Genomic DNA, 15681 nt, shown 5'->3' with positions numbered 1-15681 from the left:
AGTGTGTCCTTGAGGTCTGGGCTCACACACCGTTAACAGGAGAGTATGGAATAATCCTCATTCAACAACTACAGACCATTTGCTTGAAAAAGCAGAGGAAGCTTGTCCGTAGAAGCAGAAGGGAAAATGTATTTAAAAGCTACAAGGCATTCAAAACGAGAAGTTGTACAATCAACCTGAATTCTGGCGTTCCCTCATTTTCCAGACCTTAGTGTTCTGTTAACATGGTATCGTGTAGGAAATAATCAGTGATAAGACATTGTGCTACATGTCAGGCTAGAAAATGAATGGTTTCAATGCTCAGCATCTCTGGGACCATTGGGCGTCTGAGGGTCTCAGGAGTGACTGGACACCTCTGGAAAGGAGGTGCCTCCAATTCTTGCTCCTTTGTATAATGTAACTGTGGCCAAAATGAGCACGTTTGACATCTGGGTGGAGGAATTTTCTTCCATTCTTGCAAATGTGAATGCCAAGTAGCATCTGATAATACTTATTTTTACTGCTTAGAAATAGAATCCTATTATCTCAGGAAATTCTTATCACCACTAGTCATTTGATGAGAAACAATGAGTTAAAGATGATATCAAGTATGGAAGAAACTGCATGTCCTGAGAAAAAGCCACTTATTTAGAATAAATATAGATCTTTTTTTTCTTTTCCTAGTGGTTTTGAGTTTCTTTGTTCTCTGCAGAGAAAACACAGTACAAGGATTTCCCCCCCAGAATAAAGCTTTTAATATATTTTTAAGTTTCCACCTCAAAGCACATAAACTATGAGGCTTTTTAAGGAAGGGTTGCTCGCCACATTTTGCCTAGAGAAAAGCAGAATTAGCTCGTCAGATCCTCGGCTGTTGCGCCCTGTGCTGGTTTGTGCTGACCGAAGGTCTCTCTGCCTGCTCCCGGTGTTTTATTCTGCTGAGAGTCCATATGAAGTTCTTTAGGCTTTATGGAGGTTTCAAAAAATCCTTTCAAATTCACACAAAAGCTGAATTACACCTCATTTTACCAACATGGGCAGTGAAAAGTCCGCCATCCAGCAGTGCTCTTAATTACTCATTTGCTGATAGAGGTGCAGCAAGTTTAGGAATTGTCATTAACAGATTTTGTTAAAATGTTTAGATTTTTAAAAAAAAATCAGACAGAATCCTATGAATGTAGAAAGTTCAAGCAACATCAGTGGGTTCACAGACATTATTCAAGCTTCTCGACCTTATTCCGTGATTTTCAACCCTTTTGCTCTGCTGAATTAAGAGCTCTTTATATTTGCAAGTGGACGCTTTCTGCGTTGGGATGGAGGAACCGCGCGGCTCCTATCTATCTACAGCTGTGCTGTTGTCTTTAGAGCATGGAGGCAGCTCTTCCAGTTCTGGGTTGATGTGTTTTATATACATGTACTTATGTGCAGTCTGTTGTGGGGGGATGCGCATGATGAGATGTAGGACTCGAGCCAGCTATGAAGCCAGCCTGACAAAATCCCCCAAGCATCCAGGAAAGGGTAAGACACATTTAGATAAGGTTACAGACAAGAAATGCATTTATTTGGTATGCAGCTCTTTTTTCGTAATAGATACATGACTCAAGCTATTGCAAGAAGGAGGAATTCCCTTTCCCCAAGACTTGAGTGCTATATGCACAGAAATAGCAAAAAACACTTCTTTTGTGTTTCCTTGCATTTAAGCCCACATTTATGGTAACTTAATACATGTCTAGCTCTTAATTCTGCCTTGTATTTTTCCATTTTCCCCAGCCCTAAGACAAGGTTCCATGTAACACGCTTTATAACTTCATGTCATTAATTAAGAAACAATTACAGCCGATGACTTCAATACCATCAACTTAATTTTCATCCCTACCACATTTCCCATTTAAATTAACTGGTTTATGGATTAACATGTTGTCATCGTATCTGGGTTTTTCCTCCTTACTCTAAATCCTCCCCCACATTTAAAGATTACTCAGAAAAATGATAATAACCCCAGAATATGCACCGAGAAGCCGCATTAAGGGGTTGTCGGAGCAGCGGCCTCGGGCCAACCCTGTCACGTATTCCTGAGCTCCGGAGAAGAAGCAGAAGCCGCCTCCAGCATCCAGGGGGTGGAATTTGGCTGCTTTACCTCTTCCAAATATGTGATGTGATGGGAGATGATCAGTCCTTGGGGACAGATGAGAACAGGATGGATTTTCCTTCAAAATACCAGAGAAAAACTTGTATGTAACTCCAAAGTTAGAATCCTTCAAGGAGTGATGGCGGTTGGATCTGGACCAGATTTTTAGGTTTGATTCTGACTCTACTGAATATTTACTAGCAAATATTTTGACAGGAGTTGGACATCTGGCTATACTAAGAGATAGAAAAGTTGTGTAATTTGTTTCTCTGCAGCTATTTTTTTGTATCCACAAACAGATGTAAGGGATCCAAGTACCCAAACAGTGAAGGTTTTTGTTATGTCTTTTATATCTGAGAGCTTTCTTCACAGAGCAAGTTTTCTACAGTTGGTTGTGCATTTGTGTTGCCTTAAAATTGAATGGCATTGATCATTTCTTGCGGACACTTTCATATAGTCCGTTAGCTTAACACTTAATTTGGTTTGTCTTGTTTTAGATTGTCTGCGTAATACTACAAGAAAAGCAACACTCTCTGCTGCCATCTAGCACCTCAGAACTTACTAATCAGCAACTTCAGCTCACAAAATAGCCTTTAGTTCAAGATTGACACTTATTTTTGAGAGAAAATAGCACTGCTGCCTGTTAATGGTAACGAGTATTTGACTGAATCAATAAATGAAGCCAAAGAAGGGATGCGAGGCTGGTGGCTTCGGTGTCAGGTTGTTCCCATCAGGGCCCAGCCTGTGGGTCCCCATGGGGACAGTGAGGGACCGTCCCCACGGGTGGTGAGGGACCAGGGTAACATGTACCTGCAGATGTGGTACATTGATTTGATTATTGCAATACAATAATACAAAACACCAATCTTTCAAAAAAGCAGTGCATAAATATATTTTTTAGCTAAAGTAATATTTGTAATATCCTGGTTTGTTTTGGTTTCGGTTTTTATCTGCATTGGGAAATAGATGTTGGCATCATCATGGGAAGTAAGGCTGAGAGACACCCCGAGCCCCAGCTTGTTTATCTTCTCAAGACCGTGTTACAATCTAGTAATTAATTATTTTTCATGCAAAGCCCAGACATGCATGGCAGAGTTGAGAATTACAATATATATTCATTTAACCGTGGCTTTCTCTATTGCTTTCTGGGACAGATATAATTCCCATGCTTTTCATTACATGTGCTATTTAAATCTTGATCCTGAATTCTTATTAAAAATGAGGAGATTTGACCTCAAAGTCTAATACTCAGTTTTGGAGACAAGGTGCTTGATGTGATTTCTAGAGGATTATTTTTGAGACTATTCATAGATTAGATCTTTGCAAATAGTTGAGGGATGTACCTAATGAACCTTGTTCAGCATCCAGATTGATTTCTGTTTTGTAGTCCTTGCAAACGTGTAGTTTTGTGGTGTAGGGATACATCTGATATTTTGATTATCCCTTTGTTGATGCAGGAATGTGACAACGCTGCTTCTGCTCACTTTTATTGGAGCCTCCCCACGCTTGAAGGCAAAGGATTTTCTGATTGAAGTTTCGGGAGCTTGTAGGGCTCATCCCAATGGCTCAAAGTGTGTTTTACAGCTGGGCTTCTTGGTTTTAACCACAAGTGTATTTTAGATGATTGCTATAATAGCTTCCTGCATTTGTTACTTGCAGTTTGATTTTCCATCCTGGATGGCAGATCACCAGGGATTTGCCATGGGAGCAGGATAACGCCAGGTGATAAGTTACCGTGTGCTCATCAGGGTGTTTTTCTACAATAAATACAAGGTAATTGGTAGTATGGTGCCCTTCAGTGAAAAATGGGTGAAATACCTCCATCCAAAGAGTTCCTGGGATGTGGCAGTGGCTTAAGTTGTGGCACAAGCTGGTTGGGAGGGTGAGAGGGAGCCCGTCTCCTACACCAAATTCCTTGTGAGCAGAGCGAGGCACAGCAAAGCAGCAGAGAGACGAGCAGGCAGGTCTGCAGTGATCAGGTGAAAAAGTCGCTGGAGTTTCGTGATGTGAAATGCTGCTCAGCACAACGCCAGCTGGTGTGAGCGGAAGAGGCTTCGCATCCTCTCGTCACATCAACCTGTGGGGTTTTGGGGGGATTCTTGGGAAATCACTCAGAATGTCACTGCAATATTGCGCCGTCCGTTTTGAGAGTAAATATCTGCTTTATTTGGCATGGGCTCTTTTGCTGTGCCCCCACATTTATTTAGGGACGATATCGAGCTTTTATTTTCCATATGTGTTGAGTTACAAATGTATGTAAGCTTTTGGGTTTTGCTTTCAAGCCATCAAAATACAGAGTTACATGAGGCAATGATTGTTTAATAACCGGCTGATCTTAAGAGTGTTTTGTTGTAACGCACCAAGTTGGTATTTGAGTGTGTTTTGTTGAGCTTACAAAGCATCTATGCTTTTGGTTTGGAAATTGGTAAAAGCGTGTGGCATGGCTTCAAGTGCTGAGTGCTTTCAGATGCTGTTCTGTTCCTTTGATTATTGAAAATTATTCCGGCACAATCCTGCTAATTTTCTCTTTGTACTCCTCTAATTTCAGGAGACTGTTAGAAAGTCCATCTAGGCAGAGTGCTTATTGCCACTGCGAGAGAGATTTTTGCAGAGCCAAATTTTAGCGAATGCAGTAATTTCCAAGGACTTGGACCATTTTCTTTCTGCTTTTCTTTTTTTTTCTTGTTTTTTTAATTTGCGCGTGTGCACCACTCGCAGTGCCTGCTGTTCCTTTTCCCGTAGCATCCATTGTATATACCACAGTGTAGTTTAGCACCGACTCATTTCTGTTCCCCTGGCATCCTGCAAACTGACGGTAAGAGGACAATGTTCAGAAGAACTTCATGAGCTTTGGGGGTCATTACTTGATATGGAAGGGGAATCTGCGAGGAAAAAAATAAGCAATTTAATGACTGACAGTGCCAGAGCGAAGTATAAAGGCTGCGTGTCCTGGTACCTGCTCTTTCCATTAACATGGGATATATCTGTTCTTTAGAGGATTCTTCCCTTCCAGGAGTAGGATTCCTTTGCCTTTGAAAGAGAAATACCTTGTCCAGTACTGATGCACCTTGACGGTTTTTGTCAGAAATGACATTTGGCATATTCATGACGTTTTTTCTCTCCCAGAAGAAAATAATTTGGGAGGAAACGTCAACATGTCACTACATTTTTTTTTTTCCAATAGAAACAAGATTCATATTTGTAATTGAAAAGTATTTTACAATAATAAAAAGTAAAACTAAGACCGATCTGTACTACTTTGTTGCACAGAGTAATTTTCCAGCAACTTGCTTACAAAACTTGTAATGAAAGGTTTTACATCAGCGTGAATGGAATTTCACATCCAGCCTCTCCTGAGTCAGGGCTACAGACACCAGAAAATGTTGTTTACACAGTTGTGTTGCAGATTTAGCATCCTGGCTTCTTGGCATAGGTTTGATTTGTAAAACAGACTCTCCTCATGGGAAGAACATGGCACTTCCTAGCACTAAGGTACTTGTTTCATATCCACTCTGAGTTGTTTATTTCACACCATCCATTTTTAAGTGTGGCGTTTAAACAATGGCCCCACCTTTCTTCTACTCGGTTGTTCCATTTTTTCAGAGCAGGCTTATTCTGTAGTCATTGTATCATAGCAAAATTTACCATGTATTAGATCAACACTAAGCTGAAGCTCAGGGTATTAACTCAAAACTGTGCGTTTTTCACGTGATCTGAAATACCAAAGCATTTAATCTCTTGATCAGCTTTTTTTTCTTTTCTTTTGTATGTGGTTTTTTACCCCCAAATACCTCTAGAATTAAAAGATAAAGGGACAAACAAATTTCCGCCTGTCCTGCAGTCCTTGGTCTCCCCCTCATGTCGGGAATTCCGGCACCGTCTCCTCTCAGTTATGGGCTCGGTTATGTCGGGTTGTGCCCCGGTGCCTCCACGTCCTCCCTTGGCCATCGCCGCCTGCATCTGAGTTCCGAAATAGCTACGGAGTGACGGGAATTTGCACAGATGCTGCTTTTATGAGTGCCAAAAAAAAAGGAAAAATAAAAGACCCTTACTGTCCATCCATAAATATTTCATGCGGATCATTTCTTATTGATTGATTGCTGCCGAGGTGGCACGGGAGCCTGCCCGGCTCCACGGCTCCTGGGCACATCTTCCCCGCTGGCCATGGTAGGGGAGATGTGGTTGGTGGTGGCTCTTGCTCCTCCAGAGAGGACATCTGGGGATGTCCTGGGGAACAACCGCAGGTTCCGGTATGAGTTGGGGAATGACCTATTAGAGAGCAGCGTAGGGGAAAGGGACCTGGGGGTCCTGGGGACAGCAGGATGACCATGAGCCAGCACTGGGCCCTTGTGGCCAGGAAGCCAATGGTACCTGGGGTGGGTTAGAAGGGGGTGGTCAGTAGGTCAGAGAGGTTCTCCTGCCCCTCTGCTCTGCCCTGGGGAGACCACACCTGGAATCTTGTGTCCAGTTGTGGCCCCTCAGTTCCAGCAGGACAGGGAACTGCTGGAGAGAGTCCAGCGCAGCCACCAAGATGCTGCAGGGAGTGGAGCATCTCCCGTGTGAGGAAAGGCTGAGGGAGCTGGGGCTCTGGAGCTGGACAAGAGGACACTGAGGGGGGACTCATTCCTGGGGATCAATATGGAAAGGGGGAGTGTCAGGAGGATGGAGCCAGGCTCTTCTGGGTGACAACCAATGATAGGACAAGAGGCAATGGGTACAAACTGGAACACAGGAGGTTCCACCTAAATATGAGAAGAAACTTGTTCCTGGTGAGGGTGGCAGAGCCTGGCCCAGGCTGCCCAGGGGGTTGTGGAGTCTCCTTCTGTGCAGACATTCCAACCCGCCTGGACACCTTCCTGTGTCACCTCATCTGGGTGTTCCTGCTCCATGGGGGGATTGCACTGGATGAGCTTTCCAGGTCCCTTCCAATCCCTGACATTCTGTGATCTGCCCCTTGGCTGCAGGGTGCAGGTCCTACAGCCCCTGGTCCTGCACGTTGTCCTCTGCTTGGCTTGGAGCACAGGAATAGTTAATTTGTTCCATTGAGGTCAGCGCGTATGGGATAAATCATCCATATGCATGAGTGTTCCCAGCGGTAGGTTTGAAGGTCAAGTTTCCTTGACGCGGGTGTGAGAAGAGCCCGTCCTTCTGCCCCGGGGCTGCGGGGTTGGCCGGGCTGGTGCAGCAGCCCGGGGTGGTTTGGGGTGCCCAGGCGTGCGGCTGCTCCCACACATGGGCTGGAGGGAGCTGGAGATGGGTCCTCTGGTCCTGCTGTCACCCGTGGGTGACACCCAGTCTGCTGGGTTGGGCGATGTCTCTTTTGTGTGTGTGTCATACAACTCAAGGACTTCTTAAGGGTTTTGTTTGTTTCTTTGGAGATACTAAATGCTCAGAGCTCCCCTCTGACTTCCCTCACAGATCAGCATTTTTGAAATTTAATTTCCCTGTGGCGTGGTTTTTCCCATTGTCAACCAGGGGCCATGTTCATTAGTGATGTCTTTGAAGACAATGGTGGAAGATGCCCTTGATCTACAGACCAGGATTTCATTATATTTTCATATACATTTTTGGTAGCTTTCTTCTGCTGCTTCAGAACAAACAAAAGGCACAGATCTCACTGTATCCAGTTGGGAATACATTTTATTCTTTAGCAAAATGTTGTTGTAATAAAATGTTTTTGTTTGTTAAAATGTTCTCTGCTTTATTTATAAGCCACAAATGCGCCTTCCCATTTTGACTCTCACAAAAGAAGAAATTTTCCAATGTGCCTTAAGTTTGTTAGTTAATTCAATATGATGCCAATCAGATATTCTCTGAGAATTGCATAAATAATCTTTTGGGGCCCATGTTTTGCGTGTCTGTATAATATCCAACATCATCTTAAAGACTGTGGTTCTTAGGGATGGAACTGGAGGAGAAAATGTTTGAAGAGGATTTATAATATTTACTGCAATAAAGAAATTTCGGGATTACTCAAAGATCCTGTCAGTATTTGGGTCAGAAATACAGCCCAGAGGTATTAGTATGATAGGCAAGTATAAGCATTAGACTGTATTAGTGATTTAGCTATCGTAATAGCACAATGGTCTGTCATGTGATGGCGAGTGCACTGAACATTTATTGTGGATTAGCCAGAAAAAATGCACAAGCTGTCTTGCAAACACACGCGGGAAGGTGACTGATGCTGCTTTTGCTGGGTCCCTCCTGGAAGGGGCACGTTGGACGAGAAGGAATTTGTGATTGTGGAAAAGAAAGGCAAAATCATTTCCTTCCCAGTTCTTTCATTAAAAAAGGAAAATGTTGCTTCACTTGCAGTGGTTAGAAAATAAGTAACGGTTGACCTATTCTTCTTTGTAAAGGAATATTGGAGCATGAGCAGCGTGTGATAGTTTACATACATGTTTTGGGGAGCCACTTTGGTATCTCCTCTGAAAACTCTGACTAGATGTGGAAATTCTTATTACATTCCCAAATAACAATTTTCTGTGGTATGATTCCATCTAAATCCTTCTGCCTACTCTAAGTGGGAAAGAAAAGCTTAATCCATATGAATATTGAAATACAGCTAGATACAAATTGAGTTTTGTCTGATATTTCAGAGTGTTTTCCCATCTCATAAACAGAGTTTTTCCAGAGGAAGCTGGAGATAATAGGCAAAAGTCTACTATTCCTTTTTGCTTTGTAAGACCAGGCTTTAGATCCTTTGATCCTCCCCTCCTTTTCCGTGACCTCTGCTAGGGTCTTAAAATTATACATTCCAGGTTACACCTCCACAATTTTCTGTCCTGGGATGATGAAAGGATTTGCGTATTATGGTAATAATGTAAAAAATCCTTTTGGAGCCTAGTTAGTAATTTGAAACTGCAACAAAAAAAAGTAATTTCCAAAGCAAATTACAATATTCATAAAGCGTTAAACAGATAGATACCTAACTAATTTCTAATTGCGCTTGTATTCTTGAGTATCTTGCATTGCCCTTTTTTGAGGCCTGCCTGCTTGCTCCCGTTTAATTTGTCCTTTGCTGTGTGCAGTGGATTAGCATTTCATCAGGGTGGATTAAGACTGAGCTGACACTGAAGCTTTCCTTTTTATTTTTACATGCGCGCATGTGGGGACGGGCGGCTACGTGCACGTTCCGTTATCCGGCCGCCCGTTCCTGGTGGGCGCCGGGGTGGACGGGAGCCCTGAACTAACGAGCAAGGAGAAAACTGAAACGGATGAAACTCGTGTTAAAAAACCAACATGCACAAAACAAACAAAAAAAAGTCAGTCCCCGGGGAGAAATTGCATAGAGGTTGCCGGCTGGGTCGGCGCGGGAGATTTCATCGGGCTAAAATGATGTCACATGGAGCGAGGGCTTTAGTGGTTTTATTTAGCTCCTAATCCCCACACACGGCTCGGCCAGTTGTCCATGTGCGCGCCGTCCCCGGCGGCAGAGGATAAAGCATCTGGGCCGAGCGCGGCCGCACCGCGCGGGAAGGGTCTGTCCCTCCCCGACCTGCAGCCAGAGCGGGCGGCAGCCGCCGCCCCGCGCTTCACCTGCTAAGGTTTCGAAGAATTAATAATTCAGGCAACGCTTTGAAAGGTAAAACCGCTGGTCGGTGGTTTCTGAAGTCCCGGGAGGGCTCAGGCGGAGCACGGTCTGGTTTGGATGTGCGCCGGTGAAGCGCTGACAAGGAAGGCGCCTCCTCTGTTTCGGCAAGAGCAAGTGGCCTCCTGGCGATGCCCATCCCCAGCAAACACCCCAACATCGGCCGCTCACAGAGCTGGGACGCTGCCGGCTGGTATGAAGGCAACTGGGAGAGCGAGAACGCCTTCGAGTACCAGAGGCCACCGGGCCGGAGGAGCTCCCTGACCTACGGCGGCGAGGGCGGCTGGTATGAGCCGCCGCGAGCAAACGATATCATCTTGCAGGGCGGCGCGGAGCTGAAGCAGGAGGCGTACCCGTACCAGGATGCCGCCTTTGCCCCCGGGTCCCTCCGGAAAGGCTCCGTCCCTGACTTCACCTACTGCGACCGGCAGGCAGCCATGGCGGGCCGGGGCTCGCTGCCACCCCAGGATTACTACAGCGACCCATCCCTGTCGGCTCGCTCACCCAAGGACCCTCGCTGCTACCGCGACCACATGGTGAACCGCCCGCTGGCCGGCTACGGGGCACCGGGCAGCCGGCTGTCCTGGGACCAGGCCCCGGGGCGCCCGCCCGCCCCGCCGGAGGCCGTCCGCCTCTACAGGGACCCCAAGATGGCCCTAGACGGGCAGCGGATGCGCAGCAGAGATGTCTCCCCAGCACGGTACGGCGCGGAGCCCCCCGGCCCACGGTATGCGGCAGAGCCGCCCACCTTCCCTGGCAGACAGGCCTATGGTGACGGGTCAGAGCGGCCCCCTGAGCCGGTGGGGGGCAGGCAAGCCGTCCCCACCTGCCTGGTGGTGGACCCCACCAGCGGCACCAGTGCTGGCTACGGGCCAGGCCGGGAGAGCGCTGGTGCCAAGGGCCCCTACGACAGCTATGAGGTGGCGGTGGCGACCCCTTCCCACCCGCCGGTGCCTCCCACCTTCCCTGGGCCCGAGGGGAAGAGGAGCTTCGACCCCGAGTTTGTAGCGCTGCTGCGTGCCGAGGGCGTCTCGGAGAGCACCTTCGCTGCCCTGCTGCAGCAGGGCTTCGACTCCCCAAACCTGCTGGCCATGATGGAGGAGAACGACATCAAGTCGGTGGCTCCAAACCTGGGGCAGGCCCGCGTGCTCTCCCGCATCGCCCACAACTACAAGGCAGAGATGCAGCTGCAGAGGCAGGAGCGGAGGAGCGGGGCGCTGCGCCCCAGAACCCGCTCCAACAGCTTCAGCCACCGCAGCGAGCTGCCGGGCGACTACGGAGCGCCCCTGGGCTCGGTGCCCGCCACGGACGGCCCCGCCGCCCCACAGCCTCCTCTGCAGCCCATCTCCCCGAGAGGGGGGGAGATGCACCGCCGGCCATCCAGCGCCCCAACCCAACACCTGCTGGAGACCACCACCTACCCCACCTCCGTGGGGGCTCCTCAGGGGCCGCACTTTCTCCCCGGTTCTGGATACAACACCCCCCTGCCTTGCAACACGCACCCGCGTCCAGCCTCCGCCTACTCTGCTCCAGCCGGCATGCCCATGACCGCGACCAACCCGCACCCCAGCCCCAAAACGGCCTACCCCACCACCTACACGGTGCCCATGGAGCTGATGAAGAGGGAGCGGACCACGGCAGCGTCGCCAGCGCCCAGCCCGCACGGCAGCCCGCAGCTCCTCCGCCGGCCCGGAGCGCCGGGAAACGGCGGCCTGGCGCCCACCGGACCCGCTTTCCCTGCCCAGCCCTCCCCGTACCCAAAGCTCAGCAGGCGCACCGGGCCCCCCGTCATCGTCTCCACCATGGCATCGCCTGAACCAAGTAAATTCCGAAGGGGCTTAGCCCATACGGTAGTTTAGAACCGCTTTGTTGGTGCTTACTTAACCCTCCAAAAAACACAGTCAAGTATATTGCGGTTTCATGCCTAAATATTAGACGTTTTCCTATTTAGCAAAGGAGGGAAATGGGATTTCTTCACAGGGCTGTGCTGGCTATGCGGAGCTAAAGATGCTGGTTCTCTCTCTGTGCTTAAATTCCAAATATTTTATTTGTTTAGCCAACTTCAGTTAAGAGTGAGCGGTATTTCATATAATGCTTCCAGGCTTAATCTTGCCGTTCCTGTTGTTTGTAGAGAACGGGAGATTAGATACTGTGCTGGCTGAGCAATTAGGACTACAGGGTTTGCTGCAGATTGACTTTCTACCGCTGTTATCAGGCACAAATGTGTTCCTCTGAGGAAATAGTTGGCATTGTTTTGACTCAGTTCATCAGAGAGCTGATGGTGTTATTCGAGAATCGACTTACCTTTGGCCATTACCTGAGTCTTTTCTTTTTATTATTAATTTGCTGTTTTATCAGGCATACGAAATAAACCCCTTGATTTTCTTCTAGAGATGCCCGTAAGTGAAGCGATGTAGCTGTTAAAGTAATAGGTCTGTGCTTAAAACTAAAAGCCTGTCATTAAGCAGCAGAACAATAAAAATGAATAGTGGCCCCTGCTTTCCCCCCCCCTGCTCCAAGTGCTCAGGCCCTTGGCTGCTGGGATGTGAAGGTGGATGAGCAGAGCAGGTTCCTCTCCTCTGCTTTGGAGATGTACATTGGTGATAACGCTCAGCCTGATGAGAACTAGCCCCTAAAACCACACTGCAAAGTATGAGGAAATTTGGCAAATCCATTCCTTTGTGGCTCGACTGTTTTTGAAAGAAATCCCTTGAAATGTTCTTCCCGGTGGTGACTCTGAGCAGGGAATTTTATCCCTGTGCAGTTCAGCTGAACTCCCATGCAAACGAACCTCAAACAATGTGCTGTACCCGCGTACAGGCACAAAGCTTTAATAAAAGGATACCATTTATAGGCATAGAGACGGTGCCAAACTGGTGATGCCATTCCACAGGAATCTAAATAAAGAATGATTTTGTGAGTGGAAATGATAAAGTTGTCAAAATGCAGACACTTGGCGCACCCCGTTCCCTGGCTCACCATAATTACACAGCTAGGAAGTAGATGCTGTTTCTTTTGTGCTTATGCATCCTTTATTTAGCTGGTATGATGTATTGATTTCTAAAAAATGCTTAAATATCAGGCGACACGTTTGTGGTGACAGTGTAGCGCAAAAGTAGCACATCCAGGCAGTATTTTTAAATAAACCGTTTCCCAAAGCCATAAAAAAAAGGATGGACTGGCATAATGCGGGGAGCGCAGATACGTCCATTTATTTGCATTACGTCTGATTGAGCCGGTCGGTGCCGTGAAAGCCCCGGTGCGAGGGACCGCGGGAGCGCGGGCATTGGAACGCTCTCCTCCGCCACGAGAAACACACCCTCATTCCATGTGTCTTGTGTGAAAACCGCAAACCCTATTCTCTGAAAAATCTAGATATTATCCCTTCCCTTTAGGAGAATTGCCAGCACACAACAAGAGGAAGCCGGCAGCATTTCTGTGCTGCTGAGCTCCTTCTTGCTGCTCGACCCTTTTATATTTTTTGCCTTGGACCAACTCATTTGCATGAGGATGACATTTGTTGCTCCAGTAATTTCATCTGATAATGGCCAGCTTGCAAAGCGGATCTGAAAACATATTCCTTAATTATGTGTTGCTAAGCAACGAGAGGGTTTGGCCATAATCACAGAAAGATTATCTTCTCATTGAAGTCCCTGAAAGGTTTAGCTGAAGTAGGACCTGTTAAATTGCCTTCATTTTTATTTATTTCCCCTTTTTATTTTCCAAATAGCCTGAGAGGTCTTCTTCCTGTTAAACTATATTTTAAAAGTAGAAGCCAAGGTAAGACACACGGCAAATGGAAGGATAGGGATTGAAAATGGAAGGTGTGGTGGTTTGTAGACGTTTGGGCTGTGTTGAGTTACTCTTTAAGGAACGACATTGCTAAGGAGTGTTCACACTTACACATGAGGTGATAAGCGAACGTTACAAATATGTTAAGATGTTTTTAAAACATTGAGCGGATGACAGAAACTTGACTAAATCCAGGAAAATCGTATTTGCCAGCAGGAAAAGACAGGATGTGTTTTTAGGAACGACGAGCCTTCTCCTGGCTGTAGCTGTGGATACTTGAATTGCAAGGTGAAAGCAAGTTCAGTATTAAACAGTGCCTCTAAACGGCTGGAAATATTTTCTGTCGGTATAGCTTTCTGCCTTCTCGGTCAGCAGAGGGTTATAAAAAGTATATTATAGTCCGGTGATGTTCTGAAGCTTGTTGTATCGATAGGGGTTTAAAATAGATCATTTCGGTTATTTTTAAAGTCTTGTTGGAGTATGTGTTGTAGTCTTTCTACGGTGAGTTGTTTCTAGATACCTGATTTATGGTTTTATGCTGAGCTTTGGCACTCTGCACAGATTCTGCACAGCTCCTGTTTACTTTTGTCTCCTGCCTGGTGTTTCTGATGGTAGACAGCGTCTTGTGCAGGGATGTAGGCACGCACCGCATGCTTATGGGTATGGATCGATAAGGGAAAATCGGCAGCGAGGTTTATTACTGCAACTTCTTAGCATTTCATAACATTATTATTAAGAAGTCAGATAAATTGCTCATCCCAGGAACATCACAACCGTGGCTCTGGCAAAGCTGCCGCTCTCTGCGTCATCAAGACCTTGTGCGTGAAGCCGTTGGGAACAGCTTCCCAAAGGAGAAATGACCTCGGAGACGGCTGATCCCGCAGCCGTGTCATCCGTGGTGTCTCAGGTAGTGAACACACCGAGTTGTTTCAACTGGAAAAATAAACCCCGCGAAGTCTGAGCAACAAAACTGTGTCGCTGGGGCTCTGCTGGCAGAGCCGGCCTGTGGGCAACTGCTGCTGGAGGGCTGGACGTGCTGGAAATAAATAGTGCGGGTCAGCAAAGGTAAACCACGTCTAACCGTCACTGATCAGATTACTGGAGCTCCACCTCCAAAATGTCCCATCTTCAAATTATTATATTTGCTGGTGTTTTTAATAGGTTACTCAATTTGTATTTATTTTAATCCATTTTTTCAGCTTTAAAGCAGTTGGCTGATAAGAAGTCTTGTATTTTTGCAGCCAGCCTAGACTTGTTCCAAACGAGGGGTCAGTCCACATTTCTGTTTCTGATGTTCCAGTGAGGAACAGTGATTCCTTGCCAATACATGTCTTGGATGGTTGTTCAAACTCTAGTTTACATATGATGGTAGGACAGCAAATGATGGCAGAGAGGGAGATGTGTCCCACAGGGATGAACAGGGTCATGCTGTACAAGTCAAGTGTGTGACATGAGGAAGGAGGAGCACAATTACTTGGCTTTTAGCTTTGCTTAAAAACCTGTCCAGAGTTCCTTGGACAAGCAGGTCTCTCCAGCGTGAAGGGGACTCATCTTTTATCAGCTTAAAGCCCAGCTAGAAATATCTTTTACTGTGATCAGCTCAGCTCTGCTTATACTGGTTAACGCTTGATTGCAATTCTTTTTACTGATACTTTCTACCCTGTGATAGATAAAAATTGTGTTAAGCACACAGCAGTTCCAGGCTGCAGCTCTTCCTGTGGGCAACCCCAAAGACAAGAGGGCATGGTCAGGAGCAAGAGCCTTGATGGTTGTTCAAGGATGGTTAAAAGAGCCCACTGAGATTGGTTAAAAGAGCAACATTTGCCCATTCTGTTATGAGAATTGCACTGAAATTTTCATAGCTTTTTATGGGCAGGGAGAGTTTAGCAGTGATATTTCACACACAATATACATTTCATTTCACACGCAGTATAAATAAATTTTTGATGTTGATTTATTCTTTGCCCAATGTACCATATAGCTGACAGTTCAGAAATCAACTTCACCTTTTTTTTTACTATGTTTTCTGTACAGACTGTAGCATGTAATCACAATATACACATGTGAGGCAGCTCAATTAATAATCCAGACTGAAACGACACCAAAGGAAGCTCCGTGTACTGAATAAATCTGATTTAATTTGCACATTGACCTGACAGACCACAGCAAGCCCTCGGAGCCATTCCCAGCTAGC

General features: G+C 46.4%; 1 protein-coding gene across 6 annotated transcripts in view; it reads left to right on the top strand.

Moving 5' to 3' along the window:
* CTBP2 (C-terminal binding protein 2) overlaps positions 1-15681 on the top strand; it is a 137403-nt gene that overhangs the window by 82310 nt on the left and 39412 nt on the right. Inside the window, exon 1 of one of the 6 annotated variants that reach the window (XM_082054449.1) lies at positions 11288-11516. The exons of the other annotated variants lie outside the window; for them this stretch is intronic. Coding sequence (XP_081910575.1) covers positions 11303-11516 — 214 coding nt within the window. The 5' untranslated portion in view covers positions 11288-11302. Of the gene's footprint in view, positions 1-11287; positions 11517-15681 lie in introns of those variants that run through there. 6 annotated transcript variants of the gene reach the window in all.

This window comes from Streptopelia decaocto, assembly GCF_964273445.1.
Source record: "Streptopelia decaocto genome assembly, chromosome: 5".
Taxonomy (NCBI): domain Eukaryota; kingdom Metazoa; phylum Chordata; class Aves; order Columbiformes; family Columbidae; genus Streptopelia; species Streptopelia decaocto.
This window is presented reverse-complemented; position numbering and strand designations above follow the sequence as displayed.